Source organism: Ambystoma mexicanum, chromosome 3q (assembly GCF_040938575.1).
Source record: "Ambystoma mexicanum isolate Mex_15411 chromosome 3q, UKY_AmexF1_1, whole genome shotgun sequence".
Lineage (NCBI taxonomy): Eukaryota > Metazoa > Chordata > Amphibia > Caudata > Ambystomatidae > Ambystoma > Ambystoma mexicanum.
This window is the reverse complement of record NC_090926.1, coordinates 864152489-864168541: the sequence shown is the minus strand read 5'-3', so window position 1 is coordinate 864168541 and position 16053 is coordinate 864152489. Positions and strand designations below refer to the sequence as shown.

The window sequence follows — 16053 nt, the reverse complement described above, 5'->3', positions numbered from 1 at the left end:
GTGGAGGAGGAGGGGAGAAACACTAGGGAAGGATACAAGCGGAAGCGACGGAGGGAGACGAGACAATATTAGACAAATTGGACAAGACGACAGGAGCTTAGATAGTTGTAAAAATGTTCGCTAGGTGAATGCTTTGCTAGGAGGCAAAAACATGAGGATGGTGCTGTTACACAATGCAATTTAATAACGGAGGAAAACACCTGTCTGAGAGTCTTGTAATGTGGGGAAAAGGCCTAGGTTCATGCTACTGTTGGGAAGGAGAGATGGTCTTCCTACCTCCCTGGGCAATGCCGATCAAGAACTAGATCCTAATATAGCACATCCAGGGAGCATGGGTGGGGGGGGGGTGTGTGCACATAAAGGGGAGTAGACGATCACCTTAGTACATGTATTGTAAGCTATATCATAGGTGCGGGTGTGAACGCCATCTTGTCAAGCGGCAATCATCTTCGAAGTTGGGCCCAAGCGCGACGCATAGCACCTTGTGTGCTGTTCGTATTAGGCCCCTTGCATGAGCGCACACACACTACCCCCATCCTGGCCAAGTATCAGAAATCCACAACGTCCTCCATTGTTCAGAGAGTTACAGGCCCTCGCGCCTTGGGAAGAAGCACCCCGGAAGGTCATGAGAAGGAAGCAGAGAGCCTCTTGGCTGTACCATCCCACGAAGCAGATAGTAAGGCCCTCCTGCCCTCAACGATCCCCACATGAGAAATACAGCAGTGCCATGCTTTCATCCCATGACCCCTGCATGCCACAGTACCATCCAAACCAGATCACTGACCATAAAATGTTTACACCCCTAGATCGATCACTAAGATCAGAAGGCAAGGCTATCGCACCTTCAGGAATGGATCATGTGATTTGTGCATAGTAGTGCAGTGTGGCATCAGAATTATAGGACTTTGGGAGTTGCTGATCTGTCTTGGAATGAGTGAAGTATGCGCGAGTTAGTGTGAACTCAGTTCTCCCCCAAGCCCATCTGTGTATCTGCCAGGTGCGTTGTTAGAATCGTAAGAATAACATTGTGTGTTGGAGTAGCAAATTCATTGTTAGGTCAGCTCACCGTGTATGACAAGCCAAGCAGCACCCACGTGAACAGAGATGGACAGATGAAAATGGACCAAAGGCCTGGCATCCCAAATGGAGCAGGCCCTACATCTATAGGCCTCCACCAATCCAAATTGTAGAATTGTACTGTATAATATGACGTTATTACTGATGCTTTTTGTGCTCATAACATACTGTCTGTGCCAACGGACCTCAGATTGTTCTGTGGCAGCAGAGTTCTTTGCTGATACATTCCTATTTTTGTAGAAATAAATACTTGTTATCCTTGCAAGAGTGTCTTGGGCCTTTTCCCTAGCAGGCTGTATTTTTTCTGGTGTGAGCGTGCAGGGGGGCGTGCCTTCACTACATTCAGACTTTGGGGTGTGGCTTTCCTTTTTTAGGACAGCCAGCCTTTCAGTTGGAACTGGTTCCAGGCAGGCGTGCCAGAAGACCATGAACTGCAGAGTTTCGTACTCCTCTAGTTTCCTGTCTTCACATACACTCTGGAGCCTCAGAGGGGTTCACAAAGGATTCCCGCCGAAGACAAAAGTCAAACCAGGACCTCCTCTACCCAGCACGGCTGAAGGACCAAGAAAGGACAAGCACACAATAATTGCAGAAAAGGAAAATGGGCACCATTTGGGGCCAGTAGTGACCCTTCTGTGCATTACCGCGACTGTGAGCACAGCCTGCGAGTAACAACTACACTAAAATCAGTAGAATACGTCCACTGCCAGCCATTCAGGTATGCTTGTCACTGTAACAATGAGAAACGGGATTCAGTGTAACCCCTCAGCACTCCATATAAGGTGGGGTGTGCTGATCTCACAATATAAAATGTAGAGAGTATAAAAAGTATCCCTCTACCCAGGGGAACATTAGTTCTCAAAGGGAAAATAAGAGAAAATAAAAAGGGAAGCCCAAGGGGGTTCCCAGCTACACTGCACAGAAAGGGTTGTGTGCTGCAACTGTAAAATATAGATGCCCAAAAGTTAGAGGAAAGTATGACCTCAAAAATAAAGTACGGAGAGACACAAAAATGACTCCCATAGTTTGAGTATGAGAAAGGGTAAGTGAGTAAAGAAGGTGCCCACTCACTGAGGAACATAAACAAAAAATCCACAAGTGCAGCAAAAAGTGCTGGCTGTCTCAAAGGTGAAGGCGATTTGGCATAAAAATGAAAATTCTTACCTAACAGTCCTCTTGGTCAACCTACATCCTTTGGCGGCAGGTTTAGTCTGGTGGTTGTTGATCATGCCACCATATATCCTGAAGCTATGTCCATATGTTGTGCTCATACACTTGTTCCTTCTCACACACTGCTGATGTACCTTTCCTCAGTATAAAGCCATACTAATTGTTAGGAAGAATTCTAAAAACAATGCTAATTCCCTTCACCTTAGAGACCCCCAGCAACTTTGTTGGATTTTTGAGGACTTTATTTTTTTACCTGGAGAGTGTGACCCTTTTTCCCCACTCGTGTTTTGAAATGTGTTTTCCTCTTGTGTTTTCTTTGGTTATGGAGTTTTAGACAACTCCATAGGCATCATCTTTTCATGTGTGTCGCACAGCACCCTCAGTGCAGTGGCACTGGGAAACCTTTTCAGGCTTCCCAAGGTTTAAATACCTTCTCTGGGATAAACTACTGTTTCCGAGAGTAAGTAAAGTGAAATTGACTTTACTAGTCTTTTTAAATTCCTAGACCCAGCACACCCAATCTTACAATAGAGTGCTGGAGGGGTTACTTAGTATGCCCTGTGTCTAGATACTCATGTAGCAGTCAAATGCTACCCTTTCCTCTCGAAATGGCTGGTGGCAGTGGTTTTACAACAAACTACCATTATTTTTCCCGACCGCGAACACCGGTAGCGTTAAATGGCATGGGCCATGTTTTTCAAGATGGCGTCCGAGCCCCCTCTGTAAAAACAGGTCCCGGTCTTCTTTTTATTGCCATTTCTTTGTGGAAAGGTCCTTCTAGAGTTTTGCTCTGCGCGCCAAACCAGGTTTGGTTCCTTTGTTCATTCGCCTCTGGCGGGCTTCAGGAGTGAAGACCGCCTCTGGCGCCCGAGTGTCTGGGGTAGGCAGGAAGTGAGGGAGGTGCCCGAAACTCCCTGTGCTTAGTCTCCTAGGAGACCCAAATGCACTCTGTTATGATTGGCTGGCTGACTGTCCGGCATGGACAGCCACCCTGCTGGGTGAGTGACAGCTAGGCTGGAATGAATGGGAGAGAACTGAATAAAAGGCGAGTCTCTTGGCTTGGAAGGCAGTCTACCACTGGAACGAAAGAACCGAAGACGAGCTTGAAGAGGGCAGCTGCTGCAACTCCTCGACCATTGGTTTGCCGGGTGAAGCCCTGCTGCAGGTCTGAATCACAAAGTTCATCTCAACAGAGAAGCCCTGCAAGGACGACTTCTCCCTTTGAGTTGGTGGGTCCAATAAACTCTACACTAAGCCACCTGAATACCATGCTCTGAGCTGGTTGTGTTTTCCTCAGAGTGCTGCAGGAAACCGAATAACAAGGGAGAGGGACACCAGCTTGTGTGCTGTACTACAGCTACCGGAATTGAAGATTTTCCAGTTGCCAACTTTTTGACCAGTCCCAGTGCAGTGCAGGAGTCCCCCTCGACGTCCTCCCTCTTGTCCCCACACTGAGACACAGGAATAGCGAGATCTGCTGGAACTGCCAGGAACAGATGTCACCAGCTGCATATCTTTCTTCATTTGTAAAGGTACTGTAAAACCAGACTGAGAGTACTTGCCTCTCGCGGTGAAAGTGCTTGAAACTTTCCCAGCTCACAGGCCTAATCAGCTTGTGACCCAACATATGATTCTTCTTTTTACAAACTATTCCTGAGAACTTTGGCAGAGACTTTTCCGTTTGTTTATCTACCATAACTGCTTTATCCTATTCAAGACTTTAGTCCATTGACTTTGGCCTAGCCCATTGAATTGAATTGACTCTTCTGGTGAACTCAAAATATCTGCACTGCCTAAGAAATAACTGTATTCTATCTATGTTCTGATAACCTATGCCTTTTGCTCCTCCTTCAAAGTATTCTGAATGCCTCAGAAACTTGAAGTGTGCAGTACTGAAGTATAATTTGTGTGTTATTATATTGCCTCCTTATGAATGTTTTATAACGGACAGTTAAATTAAGAAGTATTTAACAAAGAAACCTTGAGTGCAAGAGTTTATTTGAACACCTGTGATTGTAGACCTCTCTAACATCATTACAGCTCACATTCCATCTTGAGATAAGACTGGCTGCTCAACACGGCTACCAAAAACTGTGTAGTACAGACTTATACCAACAGTTGGTTTTGCTTCCACCTGTCGTCCTAGTTGTGTGTAGTGGTCCCAGGGTACTGCATACAATATTTGCCTAACACTAATTTATGTTCAAAATGTAGTTTAGTATAAGGCATGCAGACCACTTCAAGAAGTAGGTCAATCATTGACTTGAATGTTTGTTGAAACCTGTTTCCCTTGCACCTGTGTGTGAATTGCATGTGTAATATAACAATGGTCTATCTTTGATCTTCAATTTAAGTGCCTCCTTCATTTTGCAGCACCCATGTGGAAGTGTTTTGTCACTTTTTGTCTGGAGAGATTTAAAAGAAAAACCAATAGCGAGGATCTACGACAGAAGGTAAACATTTGTTATATCATTGAGGATTTGTTCTTGCTTCAGCAAGCCTGTAGTACTTACTTCACTTTCTCGTTTTGTTGGCACTTAGTTTTAACATTTTATCTTGTTATATTTATTTGTGTTGTGATGAAGAGAACCAACAGAACACCCTAGAATCCAAATAGTTCAACAAATGTTCATCATGTACAGCATGTTTGTTAGGTAATGCCTATATCTTTAAGGATCTATATGTTTAAGGATAGTCACTCTACTAAGAATAAGGAACATTGTGATTTAAAAGTGTCAGGATAGATAATACAAGGTGTTGCAGGGACCTAAGAGTAGAACTCCTCTATGATTCCATGAAGACCACAAAGTTATCACTAAAGATGTCATGAAGGATTAACTCGGCGATGCAAAGAATTCTCTATGGGAACTTGATTTCCCCTAGCTTTGTGACAAAGTTACCTATGTTGCTGTGAGAGTTAAGGATTTAGTGACCAAGGAATGAGTGCTTCCCTGTGATGCAGGGCCTGGGTTCGGTGCAAAGAGGATCCCTTGGTGCACCCCACACTCCGAGCTTGGCAGGGACCAACAGCATAGTCCTTATAAGGGACTAACCTCTGTCTTTGCAGGAGGAGGGAAAGTAATGCTGGTGGGGGATCCAGCCTTGCAGGGAAGAGAGATTCAAGAGTTTACTTACCCCACCAAAAGTTGCGGCCCCCATGCACAAACGAGCCTGTTTGCGCACATCGAACTCCAGAACCAGAAATGTTTGAGTGTGCTTTTACACTCTGTGGAGAACTCTGCACCATTGCACGACCAAGAGGTTTGGGTCTATTTGACCTAAAACAATTGACGTAATCACATTTGATTGAATTTATTTGGTCTAAAATGTGGGGGGATACACCTCGCAACCCACCCGCTTCCCCTCAACCTAATCTATACCCTTACCCACCCCATATATATTTAATTAGATTTGACCAGAAAAAGGTTAAAATAAATCGATCAAATGTTTTAGGGCAAATGTTTTTAGGTCAATTATTATTAGTTTGTATATAGTATTTTTGATTTATTTTTACAAACATTCAAATATACACTTTAAAATACAACAAGAATTTTTACAGATACAATTCACAAATCACAATCAGTTTAACAGACCACAGTATACCATGCTACCATATTAAGCAGTCAATAGTAATATTGGCACATTAATTAAATACAGTTCAATTCTACTAAAGAAGCCTCCTATTGGGATGTTCCACTGTTATTTCAAATGTACCCTCCACTAATCTCATTTGATACAAGTGAGGGATTTAAAACCATTCGTAAGCACAGGTGTCTACCCGGGCCTCCAGATAAGATGCGTACTAGCCCTTTTTACGCATTAAAATCTTATAAATACAACAGCTTTATTATTTTCCTGTGTACATTTACACAAAGGTTTAGAGCAGAGGGCAGTGCAAAGGTTACTTGACAGAAACCAGAAGGCTTCTTTTGATTTTTATCTACATGGATGTAATTGCAAGCCATGGATAAACGCCTCTGAAACAGAATACATTTCTCTGAAGCCTTTCAAAAAAAGAAACTACGCACTGTGATAAAAGAAATGGTTTATTTCATTTTAGCTTCTGCTCTGTTGCTGCTCATGGAGCAAACGGAAGCACTGCGCATATTTATTTTGCTAGCATTTTAGGATTGTAAAATTAATAAGATGGAAAACTAAGATGCAATTGAGAATTCAGATTTTTTAACAAATTATGCAATTATGCTTTTTTTTTTGTGAAAGCAACTCCGTATTGCCCAATTGTATTTTTCAGAGTTGCTGTAATTTACACTAATTATAAAACGGTGTGTAAAATGATGACTATGCATGGTCTAGTTTACATCCATTTAATCTTGCAGTCAATGGGGTACATGACTATAAATGGTCAATGACAGCAGAGTCTTTGTTCAAGGTTGAGTGATTGTCATTACACCAATCAGTTGTTCTAGCCTCTCAAATCTTCAAGACTACAACTAAAACATCCAAAAAGTGACTCTCCTGGAAGTGCAAGCGCTGTTAAAAAACAAACTAATGAAAGTTACATTTGTATTTGAAATAATAGAAACTCTGCAAAACCTGTCCCTTTTGATAATCCATATAGGTATTTGACTTTATCTAGCGCTTCATACATGGTTCGTCCAGCATAGGCACTGTGATTATTATACCTCAGTCGCTACGCCGTTAACCCACCTATGAAGGATGTTAGCCAATAAGATAGCTCGGCCGGTTGATCTGTAGGTTGCAGGTTCGAATCTCGGCACACCCAACTCAGCCTTTCAAGGTCGATAAGGAAGTACCGACTGTAGTTTGGTGATAATTGTGATAAATATGTTCTATGTACAGCGTTTTGCCAAAAGCGCAAAATAAAATCAATCATTTGACCATGACATTAGATGTAGAATTTAGCATGGAGTCCTTGCCTCTCTGCACTGTTGTATCATAACATTGGCATACCATTAGGTAGTAATAGCTCCAGTAAACGAGGACCTTCATTAAACATCAAATGGCAATTCTGCTATCGAACCTCAAAACATACAATAAAACTCATGCTTGCTTTACTTTGCAATTGGCTAGGTTTGTGTGTTCAACATTTAAATATATATAGGAGAGATCAAATGGCCAGACCTTAGAGAAGCAACGAGAAATAACAAAAGGTGTATTCTGAAACAATGGAGAAATCTGCCACATAGTAATGATTTCCATACAGTTTTTGCACACGTTGGATGGCTGTCGCATACATTTTACTCTCTTGCAAAGGAGAAAAGTAATTTTTACTCGCTTATAAGTCACATTTACTCTCAAAGTTTAAAAACAGGGAGTAAAATACTCCCACCTCAAAATCTTATCTTCAGCACTGTGTCTACCCCCTTCGCCATTAATCATCTTTAAACCAAAGAATTAAAAAAATCAATTAATCAATATCATAAATAGTAAAACTGCAAAGAAACTTGCATATTAAAACAGAATAACAAGAAAGTGAAGTGAACACCTGTGTTAACTGTAGAGAGCCATCCCAGACAATCTTGACAATCCGTACCATAGTTCTGTCCTTTACGTTACTAGCGTGATTCCATGGGCAATACTTTCCAAATCTTGCCTCATAATCTAAAAGGGGCCAAATGGACACGTTCATTTTCCGTATTAAGGTAATATGTCCAAAGGGAGTCTGTCTTTATAAAATCGATGTAGTGTACAAACAGCTTAACTCTCCTATGATAACAGGTCCTAACTCCAAACACTTGGTAAACAAACATTTGGCAGTCGCCAACCGGTGTTTGCTCTTACATACATATATTTTCTTGTCGTGGGATTTAATTTTTTTACCCCAGTTTTAATTAGCAATGGTAACTGATTGGTCCTGAGCTTCAATAGAAACATTCTCAAAGCCGAGCTAGGGCAGCGAGCAATATACCTTTGCCCCTTACAATACGTATGGGTGACGCAAGTCACTTCAATATGTGACCTAAGGCTATGTAGATGATCATAATTCGCAGCCAAATCCCATAGCCGTACTTTCTTTTTCTATATCACCTCCAATATATCAAAGCTAGTCACTCGTCTAAAATCAGGCTTCCAACTAGGTTCCATGTGTTAATATCCCCGCAAGAATATCGCCATACAAAAATATCACCATATTTTTGCGCCGATATTAAGGCATGGAACGTGCGGGGGACACCCCTGCAACGGCCATAATATTTTAAAGGGAACGGGGGACACCCCCGCAATTGCCGCTCCCAATAACCCCAAAAATTATCCCCACTAAAAATATCGCCTATGGCTGTTCCCAACGACCATATATAAGGCGATATTTTTGGTGGGGATATTACCTGATACCTCCAACTAACCTTCTCTAGCCATTTTACCATGCAATTATCAGAATCTCTATTTTTAGTTTTAAACATGGGAACCTTGGGTAATGCCAGCAATGATAATAGTTTGCACCGAGGCTTAGAGTTCTTTTTCACGTAGAGTGAGCCCCGATTCATAATTGCCCCATCAGGTCAAGCCTGATATATTCAATAGGCATAGAGCGTAACAAGCCTAGAATCCTTTTCCAGAAATATCCTATCTATCTAACCAGTGCACGTCCTCCATAGCCAGTGCCTCGAGGCCGTAAAGCACCATCGGGCTTAGACATTGCTTATACAGTGGAACTACTCCTTCTAGGGAGAACCCTGCTGTCTTTGTCGCAAATTTCCAGATTAAGTTTGTAAGCTGCATTGCCTTAAGCCTTTTTGTTTCCTTTATATGACAGTATACCCTAGAAGCACTCATCTGCAAGCCCAGGCAGGGGTATTTTACAACCCTTTCTAATACTCCTCAGCTAGTTACCAGTGTCGGACATTTAATATGTTTTGCTCCATCCACCATGACCTTGGTTTTATCCAAGTTTATAACAAGGTAATTATCTACACTGTCTACAGTATATTTTACCAGTTTCTCAGACATGGCTTTTATTCCTCCAAAGGTAAAATTTAAATAAAACAAGGTTGTCTGCATATAACATGCATGACACGGTGCGGTCTACAACTTTCGGACAACATCCGATGGTCTGGGTAAAAATTAGCGGGAGGTCCGTTGTGTAAATACTGTACAGCAGGGGTGCCAAAGTGCATCCCAGCTTTACTCCCATACACGTATAAAGAGGGGCGTAAGTGCCCCTTGGTCATCCAACCTAACCTGTACCGATGTTTCAAAATGGAGTCCTTTCAAAATACTCATCAGCCAACCTGGGCATCCCCAGCACTCCATCTTTGACCAGAGTTTCCTTCTACATACCCCATTTAAGGCAGCCCTGAAGTCCACGTAGATGGAGTACAGTGCCTTCCCCCCTGGGGCCGTGGCCTCCCTATATAAAGTGTCCATCTTCATGATATTATGTGAATTGCCACATCCTGGTCTAAACCCAGTTTGGGCGAAGCTCATAATATTAGCTTTGACCACCCAGTTTTGAAGCGCGTCATAAAAAACGATGCAAAAATGTTTCCTGTGGAATCTAGCAACGAAAGAAGCCTATAGTTTGCTGGCGAACAATGCTAGCCCTTTTTATATACTGGCACCAGTAGTGCCGGCTGCCATGACCTCAGTGTGCTCTGGGTAAGGCACACCTTATTGTAAAGAATCTTCTAAACATTTGCCCATTTTGTAGGGTTAAGTTTAAGAACAGCATTAGCAAGGCCATTTGAGCCAGTCGCCCTAGAGTTATTCAGCTTGAGTATTTTCACCCCTCTATTTTCTCTTCTCTTCATTAATGTTTAAGTGCCAACTATGTAACCAAAATACTGGAGGCTCTGGGTGATCTCTAAACCCATTATTCCTATGTATATACTCTATCCATTCACTTGCCTGGATAGGGTTAAGTGTCTTCTCCTTAACAACTCTAGCTTTATTTAGATGTCTCCAAATTGATTTTATATTTCTTACTCAGGACGCTCATCTCTTGCCCTTGCCTGTTTTTATAGGGGTTCTCCAACACTTTAACCATCCTCTGAGTTCTTAATACATTTTATAATATCTTTCTTACTTTCCTTAGAGGTTGGAGCACCACTCGCCCTTCTAATCTCCCTACGCATGTCACACTTAGCATCTCTAATAACATGGTCATATTTATTGATTGGTTTAATACTTTCTACAGAAAACTTATTTACTGATGCCTGTTAATCTGCTTGGAATCTGCATATGGTCCGACATCCAGTGGTAACCGCGGAGTATTGCATCTTGTCTTTCGGGGACCGAAAGGGGACGTCGGCATAGTTGTGCCTGTAACACTATCCCTATCGTGACGTGTAGTGTACCCAAAATCCCTCATGCGCCGAGGTCCCTCGGATTACTGGTCGCCCTATAGCGGAGCTCTTACTAGAGACATTGTTTATGTTTACCGAATTGTCGGTTTATTCCCCGTTAAATTACTTTGCCCAACAAGAACATCTTCGACAAACACTACGGGGGATTCGTCTACGGCTGTGGATTTCGCCGATTAAGATCCTGCGGCCGGATTTTGCACGTGGTCGGGCCCTCTGACCGACCTATACAGTAGGGAGAGTGGGGTTGGGGTGGCCATATTGTCGGTATGTCTTTCCTCCTTTCCCCGTTGGTCTAGTCATCCTTCCCTTTAGCTATGGAAAGGACTCCTTTTAGATTCTACCCTAAGTGTAGGGTCAAATATCCTTGGAAAGACTGACACAGGACGTGTAACGCCGGTCTCTCCCTAGAGCACGACGAGAAGCAGCGTGCGGCATGCAAACTCCTTCGGCTTATGACCCTTAAGGAGCGTTGTGTAAAGCGGTGGGCCGCGTACGATATGTCACGCGTGGAACCTCCTACCCCCACCGCCACACCCACTGAAAGTGACGGGGGTACTTTGGATGACCAAACATCCGTTACGGATGTTATAGACCTTGAGGCGGACGCGTCTAGGTCCGCCACGCCCATCCCCGACCCTTTAAGGCTTGACTCTGGTCTTGCTACAGGAACAACAACCGGTGACAGGGGCGTACAAGCGCATTGCAAAAGGCACACAACCCCTGCACCGATTTCGACGTCTTCATCGAAAAAGGCGAAAGTGCCAACAGGGCTGCCGAAAACTTCGCCGGTTCCCTCGGATCGTTCAGATCCAAAGCCTTCCCCGCATCCGCAGCAGCGTTTTGCGACTGGGCAATCTAAACCAGCTAAGGGCGCTACTCCGAAACCTACACGCTTCGAAGCGCAGGAGCCCGACGCGTAGGTGGTCTCTAAGGCCGCGGTAGTCCCGAAAACTACGGCTGGGCCTCTACCCGGAAAACCTACTGCTAGGCCATCTAGTGTCGCGGAAAGTATTACACCTGCCGATAAATCATTGGAGCCACTGTCTCACGACGATTCGGCATCTATCGTAAGCAGCATCGATAGAATTACGGCGGTGGTGGGTCTTACCCCGGTTCCGCCTAAGGTTGTGGGACAAGCTGCGGAAAAAATTCCAGCGGATTGGGTTCCCGATTCTGACGACGCTTACGAGGATAGTAGAGAGCCTCTTCCCGACGCCCTGAGAGACTCCTTTCGATGCCGCAGGGCGGAGAACGTCGTTTCGTTTCTCCTCACGCAGGCCAGTTTGGGTCCTCTTAATGGACTACAGAAAAATCCGAAGGGTGTATGGATCGGCTGGAGCAGATTATCCGTTTTTCTGATCATCCTCCCCCGAAAGGGGCTCGAGTAGACCCTAACATTCAAATTCAGGAAGATCAGTCTCATGTTTTCCAACAGGAAGACGTGGTCCAGATGGACACATATAGAGATATTTATAATGAAGAAGCAGCAGCTTCTTTTCTGCAAAATTATGAGGAAGACCAACGGAATACTACGGACAACTGGGATGGAACTGTTAGGCAGAATCCTGTGCAGTTCCCTTAGGGAGCACTACAGAAGATTAAGACTACAGGTGAGAGCAATAAATCCCCTTTGGTATTGGTCTGTACCACAAAGATTTAGTTGGTAGCTGTGGCCGAGCAGTCAGACTTATCTCAAGAGGGAGATGAGCAGTATTCAGGGTTTACACAATAGGCCTACAGTATTATGGCACAAGAAAACACTGACCAAAGCTTTGTATTAAAAAGTAGATATATATTTATTCTATACACTTCTAATAAAAAACAAGTATCACAGTCGTCAAGCAAGTTAAAGTAAGTCAAAGAAAGATATACACTCCCTAGTTAAATTGTAGACCAAGTGAACCAGAGTGAAAACTGAGCAAAACGGCACAGTGAAACCACACACCAGGAATACTCTTATCAATTTCTCACAAGGGAGGGCACGCACAAGTTATTCAGAAATAGCTTCTTACCCTAGCAACACTTCCCATAAGTTTGTGAACCAGTTTAAGCAAGACAGTGCATCAGTATAGGAAATACTTAAATGAAAACTGAGCAAAATGGCATTTCACAAGTTTTAAAAAGGGGAAGAAAAGGGTAGATATTCGGAGTAGGTGCACCAACACAGTTCTAGTTGAGAAGCAATCTAAAGAAGGCAGTTCTAACAAATGTGACCAGAGTCAATGGTACAGGGCAAGGGCCCAGTAGCAAAATGTTATTGTAGCTGCAGTCGGGTCTTTGGTTAAAGATTTCAAAACGGTGGATGCAGAAGGTGAAAGACAATGTTAAGAGACAGGGGTGGCCAACCCAACAGGGTAGGTAAAGCATTGTAAACACCTTTAGAGCTACCATGAAGTAAGGGCGGCCTGGCGGAACAATGTACCTTTATAATGAAGTTGCTCCTGCGGTGGCGGTTGTTCCTGGTAGTTCCTGCAGTCCGGGGGATCCAGCAGAGGAAGAGAGACTCTCGTCATGGAGGAAGGTTCGAGTTACTGCACTACCCAGGGATGAAACCAGCCGCGGTGCTGCCCGACTAATAAAAGGTGCTCTCCTTTAAATCTCGGTCCGGGGGGGACTGGTGCCTGGCTATCCGGCCTCCGAGGACAGGGGACTGGTGATTCGACCAAGGCAGGTCCGGGATGGCAATTAGCAAACTGGTTGGCCCCACCAGCTCAAGGGAAGAAGGCTCTTTCAGATGAAGATCTTCTCTTGTGTGGAGAAAAGTGGTGAGACGCTGCAGCAGGGCCTCAACGGTGGTTGAGTCGTTCCATATGTCTTTGGCTTCTCTCCTCTTCGGCTTCTTAGTTCCAGTGGCGACGTCTTGCTCTTCCAGTCCTCGGGACCCTGCTTTTATGCAAAAAGATCCCCATTCATACAGCCTAGCTGTCACTCACACAGTGGAGTGGTCATCTTGGCGGGAGACCCTCCAGCCTATCAGGATAGAGTGCAACATGGGTTGCTGAGGCAAGCCTGTCCAGGGGTCCTACTCCCGTCCCCACACAATGGACCCACCCCAGACTCAGTGGCGCCGAAAGGAGGGCTTCTTGGCAGAAGCCCGCCAAACGGACGAACAAAGGATCCCCGACCTGGGTTAGGGGTTTAGAGAAAGACCTGAGAAAGAATTTATATTAAAGTTCTGGCAAATAAAACCTAACGGAGTAAAGTTAATGTAAAAATAAACAGGCGGTATGTTAGAGGCTGTCAAAAAATGTGGTAGCCTCGAACAATGGGAAAATCCCATAGGGAAATATTTGCGGTCGAATAGTCACAGTAATAACCACTGCCACCAGCCAGAAACTTTTGAGAGAGGGACTGTACGGTACCCTCTCGAAAATTAACATAAGGGAAAATCTATTAACCCTTTCCAGTACCTCCATAGTAAGATGGGTTGTTCTACTTTAGTTCCTAAAAATTGAATAGTAAAGTCAATTGGGACTTTACATGCCCTGGGAGATAGTTAGTCCCAGGGTATGGAGTCTATGTTTGGGGGTCGCTACGACACCCGTGTGTCACTGCACGGAGGGTGCTGTGTAACACATGTGAATAAAGATGGATCCTATGGAGGTGAGAAAAACCCCATAGACGGTAAACCTTAAAATAGCCTAGAACACACAACAAAAATGCCTAAGAGTGGGAAAAAGAGTCTCACTCTTAGTAGGAGAAAAGAAACGAACCCTTCAAATCCAACAAAGCTGCTTGGGGACTCTATAGGTAAGGGAAATTAGCCATAGAATGAGAATTCTGCCTAATAGCCCATGGACACAGCAAGATCAGGACTCTGCTGTTTTGTGCCTAGACTCTCCTCCGTCCACCCCGGCTCGCCAGGCCTCTCCTGTAGATGAGCAAATGGCATTCAATCCATGTTGAAAAAAGCAGCTGAATACTTTAAAATTGCCACTCAAGAGGCGGTACCTGAGTAGGATTGGTACCTGAGCAGGATTTCGTGGAGGGTATCGTTCAGGAAAAACCTCCGGCGAGTCAATCCACCCCCCTCCTTAACTCTGTTAAGAGAAGGGTAGCTCCCTCATTGGTGTCACCTGCTCAAACACAGGCAGTGAACCCGAGAGTCAAATTTTTTTTTCGCCCTTCCCCTTCCGACCCTCTGTACATCAAAGGGCACGCCATCCCAGATTCACTGGTAGCGACTACCACTTGAAAGAGGGCAGGATCCCTTGCCACGGGGGAATCGCCACTGGACAAGGAATCTACGCGGCTGTATTCGCTTGGCAAACATGTCACTTCAGCAGCCACGTACACTATACGGGTTGCTAATAATACTACTCTATTAGCAAGCTATGCTGATGCCCAATGGAACTTGCTCCAGGAAGGCCTCGAAGAGGTCCCTGAACCCGCCAAGTCAAGCTTCTCTCCATTGTAATGGAGGGAAGACTAATTAACCAGAACGTGGTGAAGAACACCCTGGACACTGCGGAAACTGCAGGCAGGTCTCTTGCTCAAGGGACCCCACTGAAAAGACACTCTTGGCTGCGTACATCAGGATTTAAGCCTGAGACTCTGGCATCCCTCATTAATAAACCAATTGAGGAGGCTAACCTCTTCAGGAAAGCGGTGGATGAGGCTTTGGAAACAGCCAAGAAGGAGCATGAGACTCTAAAATCTCTGCAACAAATTATACAGAAACCCTCCTCTCAGAGGGGTAATAACTCTCGGTGGTCCTTTCGAGGGCAAGCCTGTGCTAGTCAAAACAATTACGGCATGGGTAACTTCAACACAAATCAAACATCTGGAAGCCCCACTTTCTACCCCTCAAGGGGTCAAAAACGCGGCAAAGGTAGAGGCAGAGGCCCCAATCCCAGAGGAGCCACGGCCTCTGGTAGGAAATGACCACCAAGTCCAGGTCCCCTCCCATGTCACCCCGGTCGGGGGGCGATTTAATATCTTTCCTGATGGCATGGGAGGGGATAACTTCCGACCAGTGGGTCTTAAAGACGGTCGCCCACGGTTACTGCGTGGAATTGGCCCGACCTCCACAGTTCAGACCGCCGCGCTCACGGGCGCCTTTCACCGGACCATCGGGAGATCCTGATCCAAGAGGTGGAAGCACTGCTGGGGAAAGGACACCATAGAAGCCGTCCCTATTCTTCAGGTAAACCAGGGTATTTATTCAGTGTACTTCCTTGTACCCCAAAAGGATCTCACCATGTGCCCTGTTCTAGACCTGCACCCAGCGAACAAGTTTATAAAACCCCAGAAGTTTCGCATGGTAACACTGCAGGAGGCGATCCCATTGCTGAAACAAGGGGACTTCATGGCAACATTGGACATCATTGGACATGAAAGAGGCATACTTCAAGTACATGAAAGATGCATCAAGTACACGCTCCAAGTAGCGCTGTTTGCTGGCCAGGAACGCTGCCCCTGCTGAGGACTTCGTGGGACAGCTGTGCCTCTAATCAATTGTGGACTTTTTTTTTCTGGGAACCACAACAGTGACTCCGCCCCTTTTACCCAGAAGCCCTTATTT

The 16053-nt window shown here is 44.7% G+C and overlaps 1 protein-coding gene across 1 annotated transcript in view; it reads left to right on the top strand.

Annotated features, from left to right (window-relative positions):
* Positions 1 to 16053, top strand: part of UTP6 (UTP6 small subunit processome component) — a 483780-nt gene that overhangs the window by 242355 nt on the left and 225372 nt on the right. Inside the window, exon 12 of the mRNA XM_069654957.1 lies at positions 4621 to 4700. Within this exon, the coding sequence (XP_069511058.1) occupies positions 4621 to 4700 (80 nt within the window). The remainder of the gene's footprint in view (positions 1 to 4620; positions 4701 to 16053) is intronic.